Source organism: Antechinus flavipes, chromosome 2, assembly GCF_016432865.1.
Source record: "Antechinus flavipes isolate AdamAnt ecotype Samford, QLD, Australia chromosome 2, AdamAnt_v2, whole genome shotgun sequence".
NCBI lineage: Eukaryota > Metazoa > Chordata > Mammalia > Dasyuromorphia > Dasyuridae > Antechinus > Antechinus flavipes.
Genome location: NC_067399.1, coordinates 208,277,990 through 208,291,259, shown reverse-complemented (window position 1 = coordinate 208,291,259; position 13,270 = coordinate 208,277,990). Strand labels below are relative to the sequence as shown.

General features: G+C 35.8%; 1 protein-coding gene across 2 annotated transcripts in view; it reads right to left on the bottom strand.

Moving 5' to 3' along the window:
• The window catches only part of TTC27 (tetratricopeptide repeat domain 27), a 206,607-nt gene that overhangs the window by 63,562 nt on the left and 129,775 nt on the right, over window positions 1-13,270 (bottom strand). For both annotated transcript variants that reach the window (XM_051976129.1, XM_051976130.1), the window contains exon 12: window positions 10,832-10,954. In XM_051976129.1, the coding sequence (XP_051832089.1) occupies window positions 10,832-10,954 (123 nt within the window). The remainder of the gene's footprint in view (window positions 1-10,831; window positions 10,955-13,270) is intronic.

The window sequence follows — 13,270 nt, the reverse complement described above, 5'->3', positions numbered from 1 at the left end:
TCAATGTTCTTAAACCCAAATTTATGTGTTGGATAAATTAATTTGTTCTCCTTCAAATACTGACACCTTTCTCTCTCTTGCCACAAGAATGATATTTTCCAAGGGCAGAATTTATATGCAATATGTTTCCTTCATTCCCTAATCATATTTCACCCCTCAATCTATGCCATCTCCTTTCCAAAAGGTTTTCTTCTCTCTTCTTACGCATTCATTTTCAATTAGCACCCTTTAAAGAGCACATCTTTTATAATCCAGTGTTTTTCCCTTATTGGGAATATTATCTAAAAATGTGCCTTTTGCATTGGCTGACTGCACTAAAGTAGAGTAATGGCATCATAAAAAGCTATGCTGAGATTCTGCCAAATCTCAGGTGTGGGTGGGATATTTCCAGGACATGCAAAAAATTATCACTCCTAACTGTAGGCTACCACATGAGCAATGAACAAATATAAAGATATATTTTTGAGTTTGCAAGAGGCTATTCAGGTAGAACACTATCCAATAAAGTAAAAAAGCTGAATAAAACATGCAAAAATTTAATAAAGAACTTCTGGCAAAGTCTCTGGAGTACATCTGCAGAAAATTTATCAGATTTTTCAGCCCTCGAAGTACTGCCACCACCCGAAAATGGACTATTTTTGCAATATATTTGTTGCAATTTGTCCCAACTCTAATTTTTGTTCTTAGTTCACTTTTAGGGAAATGAGTAAATCCTGATAATGGATCTCAATATAAAATTAAGTACATTAAAAGCCTCAAAGAGAACCTACAGACACCAGTGGAAGATAACACAGGGTTTGAACTGGTATATGACTAAGAGAATCTTATTCAATACTTGGCAAGGTCTATGATTTCAATGGTGTGGTTACTTCCTCCAACAAAAAGCACAAAGCCACCTCATTTCATAAGTTTGCTATGAAGGTTAGACTCAAAGAAGAAAAAAAGACAAAGGACCTTCTTTATTTAAAGAGGTGAGTTTCCACAAGCTGGAACATCTGCATATAGTCAGACTCTACTGATGTGCTGGCTACTTTTGCTAGAACTGCTTTTTCCCCTTTTTTTATTCTTGGTGACAAGGGAAGGTTCAATGGGTATGGAAGGGAAAGAGGCACATCTTAAAATGAAGGTGATATAAAAACATAAGGTATTGATAAATATTTAATAAAAAACATGCTGAGTAAAAAAATCATCAGTGGGGTACCAAACCTTGTGAGTTCTTTGTACTTAACTATGCTATTCTTCTGATGATAACCACATGGTCCGTTGTCAGGTTTTTAGCATAGAATCACAAAATCATTGATTTAGAACTCTTGAAGAGACTTGAGAGGTCATCTCTTCACAGAATAGATGCAGAACCAAAACCCAGAGACAGAAAAGTAACTTCTTGAAGGTTAACTGAGACAGAAAAAGTAATTTGTTGAAGGTTAATACAGGTAATAAATGTTAAAGTCAAATGTTGAATCTAGGATCCCTGATTCCAGGTACAGAATTCATTCCGCTTTACCACACTGCTTGACAGGAGCTCCTGGAACTTGTGTTCTAAGGCTATATAATTCAGGAACCCAGGTTTACATGCATACAACAAAAAAGCAGCAAATTAGAATGTAGTGGGGACTGCTGCTTACTAATTTCTTCAAAAACATATCATCTTCTTGAGGAAATGAGTCTCTAGCACTCCCTTATTCTATTGACAGAAAAAAAGCAGCAGGAGACCACTACAGTCTTTCTGATCTTGCTTGAGGACCAAAAAGGCAAGCAAAATGGAAGAGAATGACTTGGTTGAAATTTCTTTCCCAAGGAGATAGGGTGGACTGAATAGTTTCTTTGGGGGAAAAAAATCTTGGAAACTAACTGGAGTTTCTCAAGGTTAAAAAAAAAAAATAGCTGTCCTTATCAACAGACACAAAAAAGTGATTATGTAGCTGGAAGACCAGAGATGAGTCAAGATTAGGACTATAAGAATTAAATGAAATTCTTGGTAAGAAGCTAGATCCAAAATACATCTATGACCCTTACTTAAAGAAATGGAAGACTATGGGCACAGAATATGGCATGGACTGTCAGATGAGATCTCTATATCAGTTTTGCTTAACTGTTTTTCCTTGTTACATTACAAGGAGAAATTCAGTGAGAGCATGGGAAAGATATTTAAGAATATCTTAAAGTGAATGATACAAACATACCAATAAAGTTTGTTGCTGTTTGTTTTTGTTTGTTTTTAAGGAGGCTAGATTTAAGCAATGGTGGTTTTAGGGTTTGTTTTGTTTTGAATACAATTGAGCATGAAGGACACAACAGATGCCTTATAGACCTCTGAGTTAGAAGAAAGGCCTTCAAAACTATAGTTAAAATTGCCCTGCCCACAAATAAATAGGTCATAACTTTAAGGAAGTAGGAAGAAGCCTAGCTTCTTTTAACAGAAGGAAACAGAATCTGCTGGCCAGATGGAAAGGGTTCCTTTGTAAAGATGATTGTTCCATAAAGTCAATGCCAAAGGAAGCAAAAAAAAAAAATTGTTGGTGTTGTCTGATCTTAAGATTTCTAGGTGAAAACAAAACTCTCCTCACAGTTAGAACATAGAACTAGACCTCTGTTAAGAGATGATTTTTTGAATGATGCAGAATTAGACATATGACTTAAAGATGAAGTTGGGAAAAAAGGATAAAGAGAAATAGCTTTTCCCCTGGGCTATTCCATTAAGCAAAGAAAGTGTGTCTCTGAGTCTCTAGTTTGATGCCTATTCCAGTCATAATGACCACTACTACAGAAAGAGTCTTAAGAGAAAGTGCTAGTAAAGTTAGGATCACATTCATGATTCCAGGTTAAGAAGGTTCAATAGTCATTATAAAGAATGAGAAATTGAAGATTACTTATAACTGAAAGAGTTGCGTGCTTTGGCTACATTTAAAAATAAATTGTCAAACCTTAAGATCAGATGGTATAAGGATGGTGTATACCTGAGGACATTATCTTCTCTGGCTGTAATAGCTCTAGCATCCTTTAACACACTAGACTGTGAATTATTTCTATTTATAGGGACAGAACTTTCTGAGCACCTCTTTGGCCTTAGAATGTCAACAAGGGGGCAGAGATGAAGTTCTCAGGCTGAACAAGGAAAATTTAAAACACAGAACAGAGAATCAAAAGTTTAGAGCTGCAAAGTAACTTAGAAGTCATCTACTCTTTCCCCCCTTGATTATAGTATTGGAAACTAAGGCCTTGGAGTGATATGACTTAAGGTCACAATCAAAAGGTAAGAGAACCAGCAGATGTAGACTTTGAAACTACAAGATTCTGTCCATTCCATCACTTTAACTGCTTATGGCAGAATGGAATGTCTCTTAATTTGGAGGTAGAGTATTTCAGTGCAGAGACCAAGTTCTAGAGTTCCAGGACCTAGATTCAATTCCTGGCTCTGCTACTTGCTAGCTATGACACTAAGTACTCTCTTCCCTAGAGCTTGCTATATGACTTTTGAGGTCCTTTCCATATACAAATCTGCAATATACTTAACACTAGCATTTTGATGAAGAGGGAAGTCTCAGAACCTGAGACTGTCACTAACAACTTCTATAATCCTAGTCAGTCTGCTTCTCCAGATCCCTAGATTGGTTCCTTCCAAGCTTAGTTCAAGCGTCACCTCCTACAAGAAACCATACCTGATCCCTCTAGCCTCCCTCGCCTTCAAAATCACTTTACGTTACTTTACTTTACTTTGTATATATTTCGTCTTGACTTAATCCCTATACATGTTTCCCTCCCTGCCACAGTGAAATGTAAGTTCCTTGAGGGTAAAGATTATATCCAAAAAAAAAAGAAAGACAAAAGTTCCTGCATCCCCATCAGAAAAGACAATAATAGTTTGATGCATGAAAGGAGGATAAACTGTGATTGGCGAGACTCAGTCTGCCCATTGAGGAAGAGTGTGTTGTAGAAAATTGCTCTCTTAGAAAGAAGAGTATACTTGGCAGCTGGCTTACAAGTGCAGGATTCTTCCACCTTTGGCAACTGATATTTCCAGGAGATACTGTTGTATGGTCATGGACCCATTCAATGAATATCGAGTTGCAATACCAGAGACTTGCTACACTGTTGGCAACCTCTGATAAGGGAAATCACTAATTGATGCCTCGGTGTCAGTTCTCTATGACCTAAATAAAGAGAGAGAAACACACGGGTGTCCTCTTGCTTGTTGATATAGACAGAGACGAGGAAACACCAGAAGCCACATGTGGATGTCCCTAACATAAACAGAGAGGCAGGACACATATCCTCCCCAGCAAGTCACTAGATCAGGGACACTCGGATGAAGCTAAAAGCCTTGGAAAGACTCCAAGCAATGAGAGAACGGCTCTCTCTCCTGACAGCTGCCAGACATAATCCTTTCATCTTTGGAAAAGAAAGAGGCAGGCTCTTCCTGGGCTGAATTCTTGCTGTATGAGCAACAACTGAGAGGTGAAAAGTGCAAGGCAAAAGGCCCTTTGACCTCACCCCACACAGTCACTCGCAATCACAGCTCTTTTTGTGTGGTAGTTCCTAGCACTAATCTTTGTCGCAGTATGTGAAACATCCTCTCACAGCACTCTACATTATTAGGTGCCTCCAGGAATATGCTCTGCCCTGGTTTTAAGAAGACAAATGGCCAATACAAATATCCCAATATTCCTATATCCAAAATATATTTGAATAATTAGAATTGCTGTTTTGGGCAGCCTGTTCATTTGATCAGCTAACTAATCACTTCCTGGTTTTGCATTATAAAATAATATAGTATTTCCCATTTGGGGCCTATTTTTCCCACTTGAAGGAAACACAATTAGTTTAAATTTATTGATTTAATTCATGTTTTAAAAACTATTAAGCATTGTCTACCATGAGAAAGAAATTTTCCCCAATGCTTTCAGCACTCACTGTTCTAGATTCTTAAATCTGATTGCTCATTTTTCTTCCATGAGGAGAGAAAATAACAATCTCCAATATGTTGTCTTCTCTGTCAGCATGAGTATACGACAAGGACTAGTGAGATGTTTCACTCCTTGTCATTCAATTTTTGGTAAGCACTAGCAGACAGGCATGAAGATGATACCTCCAAAATCATATGAAGAAATAATAAGTGAAACAAACAAAAAGAAAAAAAAAGGGAAAGAAAAAGTCCAAATATAATCTATGTAGAAATCTTGTTTATGGAGTCTTTAAAAAACCTCCTAGACCTTTGTCTAGATAGCATACATCTTTCAGCAAGAATCTTCCCCTAACTCAGAAATGACAGCACATATTTATCCTTCAGAATAGGGTCAAATTTGTTTTATAAAATGAGAGGAAAACAGAATGTTGTGAGTCAAATGAGTTCTAGGGAATACTTCTAGCAAATGAGAAACAGTTCTGACATCTACTTTGTCAGTCTGTATTCAAATATGTGATGGCCCCCTTCTGTTGTCTGTGATTGACTAAAAGAAGTTGAGAGAAATCTAAAACATGGGGGGATACTCACACAGATGTCTGTAGATCACAAAAATTGTGCTTCTCTGAATCTTCCATTTAAAAGAATATTATTCCATTAACTAGATTAAAATTTCACAAAACCCAGGATTCAATCAAAATATAGTATCAACTAATGGATTTTGCTCAATTATAAAGGGGTGCCATTTTAAGAATAAAATATGTGCTAACCTCTTAAGGGAGAGGAAATAATGCATATTGGATAGAAAGCCATAATTAAAGGCAACAAAGTTTGAATTCCATTTCTTGACACATACTGGTTGTGTGGCTTTGGTCAAGTCACTTAACTAACTATTCTGGATAATTCTCTCCAATTATAAATTGCATTGTAGTTGCAGGCCATCATTGGTACAGGAAATTCCTTCACTTTGAGGTTCATTGTATCAATGAAATGACCAGCTGATTTTCTATTTTTTCCCAAGAAAAAACTTTAGGCTATATTTAAACTTTTCTGTAAATGTAATATAACAAAAAATGGGTGACATAAGTATTTGTGTTTGATAAATCTTGAAAGAAATTCATAGGATCTAAATGATCTCTGATGTGTTGCTGTAATTCACAAAAGATATGTCATAGCAAATCTCACCTTCTCAACTGATTTTTCCTCATTTCACCAGAAAAAATTGAGACCATTCAGAGACAGTTTCCTTTTTTTCCATTTCTCATCTCACATCTTCATCACAGAAGATACCTCCTATCACTACCTCCACTTTTACTCACTCCATCTCACATGAGATAGTTTTTCTCCTTGCCAAGGCAAACTTGTCTAAATACACAAGTGATTCTATTCTATACCACCTTCTATAAAAGACTGCTCCTTACAAATCTTCCATCTCTCCCTATTGGCTGCATCTTCTCCTTATGTTTCTTCTATGTTTTTGTGACACTGATCACTCTTGAGTCTCCTCTTCTCAATCTTCATTCAAGTCATGCCCATTAATCATAAGTATCCCTAGGGCTCCATCCTGGTCCTTCTTCTCTTCTTACTCTATATTATAATTTCACTTGGTGATCTCATCGCTCTCATGATTTCAATTATCAACTCTATACTGCTGCTTCTCAAGTCTACTTATCCTGTAGACCTCCAATGGCTTTAAATGGATGTTTACATGCCTTGGTAACTAGTTGGACATGGGCATGTGAAAGTGTAAGGTATTGTAGGCATGACTGCTTCAGAGGTACCCTCAACAATAACAGGAAAGTTAGAAAGAATAGAAGGTTTGTGGGGAAAGATAAATTTAGTTTTGTACATGTTGAATTTGTTTGAGATGCCTAAGGAAAGAGTAGGAAAATTAGATTCATCTCAATTCAACAAATATTTTTAAAGTGTTTACTATGTCAAAGAGATATACAAAGATGAATATTCAAAATTTGCTGCTTCAATTTCAACTGAATATACAGAAGGTCCAGGAAAGAACTTATACTATATTTCTAAGTCAATGATTCCAGATTTTTTTTTTGAAATTCATACTCTTACATTATTTATCTAAAATGTTAATTGAAACATTTACATAGTTAACTCTTGATTAACCAAGGCAAATGGTCTACTTAGGGGGAAAAGGCAGTGTGGTCTAGTGAAAAAAAACATCTAGTTAGAAATCATGAGATTCCCAAGACATTTGACAAGTCATTTAGCCTCTCTGAAACTCAATTTCTTCCTTATAAAATAAGAAGGTAGACTAGAAAGAATTATCATGTCCTTTTTTAAAAATCTAAAATTATATGAGTCTATAGTACCCTAGTGTTGGAATCCTTACAAACTGCTAACTAATTAGAGTTGATCTAATCTTACAAGAAGATTTTGGCCAGAACCTGAAACAAGGTACTAAGTAGAACTAATTAGTACAATGCTTGTGTTTACACCTTTGTGTTCACACCTCCCTTAAAGCTCTGGGCCAGAGAGCACTATGGGAGAAAACCCATAATCCCATTCTCTCAGAAGATTCACATATAAGGCCAATGAGGAGAGAAAGCTATTCCAGAATACATTTTCCACTTGGCCGGCTGGTTGCAGAGGAGAGTTCAGCTGGACTGGAGAGGAGCGACTCTGGTGCAGACAGAGAGCACTTTGACAGATGTCAGCAGAATTACGCCAGAAGCCCTCTCTCCGAGGCAAGGCAGAATATATTCCACTTGGTTGGCTGGTGGCAGACGAAGAGTCTTCAGAGGATAAAGCTACAAGTGAGAGTTCAGTGGACAACCAGATTCATCTTCATCTCACACCACTGTGGTAGGTGGCTGGGCTCCTGCACTTCCCCACGGAGACCAAGCTGGTCTGAAGGACTCACCAGAAAGCTAGCCGAGCCCCAAGAGAAGGAAACAAGAGATTCATTCCATCTCTGTGCTGGTTGGAGGCTGAAGAAAGCAGAGGCAGAGGCTAACGGACAGAACCTTTGGATTTGGAGATATTCGGAGGGCTCTAAGCTAAACTGGCTGTGTTTTGAGAAGAACAAGAACTCCAACATTTGAACTCACTACACCCTAGAGTAATTTTTTAAGTCTAAATTGGCTTCACCTCATGAATTCATTTTAATCAGCTGCCCTAAAAAAAAATCAATTGGTATACCTATGTTATAGAAATGAATTTTGTTATTAAGCTAAACAAAACACACTAAAGGAAATATGAATATACACCCATTTTATAAACAAATTATTTTTCATTATCAACTATCTTAGGCCTCTTATGCTATTATTTTCTTGCTTTCATGTACCCAAAGCCATAAGGTATATGTAAATGGTTAAATGAGTGGACTTTCTCCAAATTCTCTGCTAAAATTCTTGTCCCGTATTTCACTAAAAAAAAAAAAAAAAAAAAAAAAAAAAAAAAAAAAAAAAAAAAAAAAAAAAGAGATCATTCACAAACAGCTTCATTTTCTTTCCTGTTCCTCATCTCACATCTCCTAGATAACTTCTGTCATTATCTCCTTCATCCCATCTCACTTAATGAGATAGTTCTTCTCCTTACCAAGGCAAACTCTTCCACATATACAAGTCATCTAATTCTATCTCATTTTCTCCAGAAGACTGTTCTATCATCCCTACTTTTAACTAATCTTCCATAGTTCCCTGTCTATAAACTGTTTCCCTATTACCTATAAACATGTCCATGTCTCCCTCATTCGTTAAAAAAAAGAAAAAAAACTTCACTTGATCTACCCATCCCCATTTGCTATCATCCTATATCTCTCTTTCCTTTTGCGGATAAATATGTTGGGAAGGCCATCTATAATCCATTCCCTTTCCTCTCAATATATTCTCCACTCTTCACATTCTATTTTCTGACTTCCTTATTCAATTGAAACTACTCTCCCCAAAGCTAACAATGATCCCTTAATTGCCAAATCTCATGTCTTTTCTTAATCCTTATCCATCTTGATTTCTCTGCAGCCTTTAATGCTATCATTCACTCTCTGCTTTCTAGGTTTCCTAGACAATGCTCTATCTTGGTTCTCCTCTTAGTTGTCTCACTGCTTTTGTTTTCCTTGCTAAATGTTCATCTACATCAAGTCAGTCAAGAATTCTGTCCTGGGACCTCTCCTCTTCTCCATCCATCTTACTTAATATGGTGATTTCAACAGCTCCCAGCATTTCAACTGTCATCACTATGCATGTGTCTCTTCCTATTTACCTTTTCAGTCCTAATTTTTCCTAATCTCTACTGCTGTATCTCCAACAATCCATTAGACATCGAGAATTGGGTTTCCCATTGACATCTTAAATTGATCTCATTTTTTCCCCTTAGCCTCTCCTTTTCCTAATTTCTCTATTACTGTCCAAAGTATTGCTCTCCATGCTTACAACTCAAGTGTTATCCTGAATCCTTCTCTCTCATTTTTCATCTCTAAGTTATTTCTAGGGCCTGACATTTCTACTTTCATACATGTTCCCTTTTTTCCTCTGACACATTGCCACTAGTAGTACACGCCCTCATAACTTAATACCTGGAGTAATGCAACAGCTGACTGTTTGGTTCACCTGCCTTGAGTTTCTCTACACTCCAATCCATCCTCCATTTGGCTGTTGAAGTGATCTTCTTAAAATCCAGGTTTGACCATGTCATCCCTCTATTCAATCAACTCCAGTGGTTCCCTATTGTCTCTAGGATTAAATATGAAATCTTGTTTGCCTTTTAAAGCCTTTCAAAATCAGGCCCTTTCCTAGCTTTCCAGATTTCTTGTCCCTTACTCACCTCCATCCCAGCTCCTTCATGCAGTGACACCAGCCTCCTTGTTTCCCACATAAGACATTCCATCTCTCAACTTGGTTGATTTTCATGCCTGGAACTCTTCCTCCTCATTCCCAACTTCTAGCTTTCCTAGCTTCTTTCAAGTCTCAGCTAAAGCCCCATCTTCTGCAAAAAGCTTTTTCTAGTTTCCCTCCCTTTGCTATCTCCAATTTATCCAATCAGCACAGGATTTATATATTGTTGTTTCTATTATTCTCAGTATAATATTTGTATATTGTAGTAAGTTCCTTAAGAGCAAGGGCTGGCTTTTGCTTTATTTGTATCCCTAGCACTTAGCATAGTGCCTGGCATAAAATAAGAGCTTAGTAAGTGCTAGAGATTTACTTTCTTATACTATGTTTTCTAGATTTACAAACCATATTTTATCTACTTTAGATTTCAATTCACAATGGCATTTGATTTCAATATGTCCACTTATTTAGATAGTTATGTTTTTACACTCATTGATATTCTTTTAAGTTATGTTCATTTGGTCAGAGGGAGAACCAACAACACTAGCAACAAATAGGAATATTGCAATATTTTCCTTATTACACAATATAAGGGTGGGATCAAATATGCATTACATATTTGACAATTTGTCCTCCCCAAGAGGGACTGTCACACCCTCTGGTCTTTCCTGAATAGGGTTTGCCAGCTGTTCTCCCTCTTAGTTACCTCCCTTTTCTGTCTCACAGCTGACTACACAGCAGGGAACCTAGAGACATCAAGAAGGAATTTTCTAATTTTCTGCTTCAAATTTTCTGCAAACATTTGGAGTTTCTGTTTCCTGATCTATATAAAACTGATGGAAGAACAGTTAGAAAGGAAAACAAAATAAAATGTAACATGATCTAATTGCTTATTCTTCTTCCTGAAACTTTCAGTACTTATTATATACATACAATATGAATGGAATGAAGCAGAACATCAAACTGAAAAAAAAAAAAGTCTGGAAGAGCATTTTAAATAAATTTTGTGCCATCACTTTGTGATGGCAATTCGGAAGAATTTAAACTGACATACAAGAGTGAAAAAAACAAATTCTTTAGAAGATACACAATAACTGTAGTGTCACATCAGTATAGATGATTTTTAGTTACATACCTTCCCATGATGTCCAGCTCGCTCGTGACAAATAACAACATCTTCCCACATTTCTAGTTTCTCAAAGATCTGAAGGGCTGAACTAGTGCATCCCAATTCAAAAAGCAAAGTTGCAAGCTGGCGCTAGGAAAAGCAAGTTAACATAAATTAACATTTCTTAATAGAGACAGGAAGACATATACATGGAATTTCATGCATGGAACATTATATATACTTAGAATACAATGCAAATGCACATGTGTGCGCGTGCGCGCACACACACACACATAATGGTTTGAGGGAAACATAATCAATATTGCTCAAGTTAATAATAATTAAAATTTCTAGACACATAGAGTTATATAGATGTACAAGTAAGTATATATGTATATAGATACACATATATATGCACACATATATGAATATATATATGCACAATGGTCAAATAATAGTCCATTTGAGAGACATATATCTAGTATTTACAATCTGTTAGTATTTGTATAACACTTCAAAGTCTATGAAGTACTCTACAAATATCTCATTTTATCATCACAACTACCTGGAGTATTCTACTCCCCAGATTTACAAATGAGGAGAATAGGCAAATAAGTAAGTGATTTGCCCAGGATCACACAGGAAGCTTCCGAGGCTGAATTTGAACTCGTGTCTTTTTAATTCCAGGCTGATACTCCTTTTCCTTTCAGAGAGATCCCATTTTAGGGGGAAGGTCTACACTGAGACAAACAGTTATCATAATCACTCTCTTTAGAGAAGTTGATCAGCTCATAAACTGAAAGCCTCTTTATTAGAATCCTGTGGAATCTGACGTTTGCTTACCAAGATCTTACTCCATCAAGAATGAAGATAGATGCATATGAAAAAACTAGAGGGAGGAAGAAGGATGAGAGTTGTCTTTTAAAATATTTAAGAGAACAGAGGAATTTCAAATGTCCATAAGCACTTCTATTCATAATTCTCCAAAAGTCTTAATGGAGTTTTAATTATATAATTGATATGCATTACTGTTAAGTGGTAATACTCTACTCACTGCTAATCACTCTTCAAGTCAATTCACGTTAGAACTCTAGTCAAGCAGCCAGAAAGAAAGGACCTCTGGGAAGTCAGAAATGTCACATCCATCGATGGCAAGAACAAAAATGCTTAAGTATTTTATTCATATTAAAGGAGGGCTGCCAACCAGCCTATTTCTATCACAAAAGCCAGTTGCATCTTATTAACATGGCATGTTAGGGATAATTTTTTAAAGATGTGATTTTGGAATGAGGTGCTGATTAGTTTTTCCTTTCTTTTGTCTTGCTTTTTAAAATTTTGTTATAAGGAAAGGCTCTATGGAAGAGGTAGGAATATGTTAGGAAATGAAAATCCAAAACAAAAAAAAAACCAATAAAAATTAATTTTTAAAAAGGTTGTGATTTTGATAACTTCATATGTAAACTATAGAGGCTCTCATTCAGAACCTATTTACTCTTAACTTAGATACAATCCTAAAAAACTTAATTAGCTCATGAACTCAATCCTAGCAAGTTAGAAAGAGTTAAATCATAATATGCAATAAGAAGGAATAGAGTCCAAAAGAAAAAAAATAGGAAGCTATATAAAAATAAAAGAAATTCAAAAAGGAAAGCTCTTTGGAGCCAGTTAACATAAATCTGTAATGTGATATGTCTTATGACATTTTCATCCTCAGGGGAGAAAATAAACATGTTTTAATATTTTAGGGCACAGTTTATATGAAAATGTAGGTATATGAACTACTATATTTCCTGAAGATGCTAGATAGCTCGTACCCTAGCAAGGACAAACTTAATAAATTTTAACAAAACAAACTGCCCCAAATATTGGTACATTCACAATGAACTTGGTTCATTTGGAAAATGACAAATATTTAATTTTAAATAATAATAATCAAGGCTCAGTTCTTTTACTCATTTCAGCCTAACCATTAAAACCTCAAATCATTGAGGTTCTAATACATTATTACCACAATATTTTAAATTCACCCAATTAGCAGTATTTCTACAGATATGCATCATAAACAACTTAAAAAGTATTTTTTACAACATATTTTCAAATATATACTAGAGATATTCCTGGAGAAGATCAACTTACTTAATGTAATTCATTCCCATGTTGGGGAACTAACTTTTAAATTTTGGCAGCTAATAAGTCTAAAAATGGAAGGGAGAAAAAAGAAAGGAAAAGTAGATAAGGTTCCTGAACAAGACACTCCATCTTCATGAGATCAGGATGTTAATTGGCAATTCTCTTTATCATCATACTCTTCTGTAACCAAAAATGTTATTACCCTACAAGTATTGTAACATTTCAATTTGAATGAAACCCTACACTCTTCCACTTAAAGCTTCTCAATCATTATGATGAGGAAAACAGTTACGAGATTTTTAAAGACCTGATTACCACACCACAAACTTAAGTATT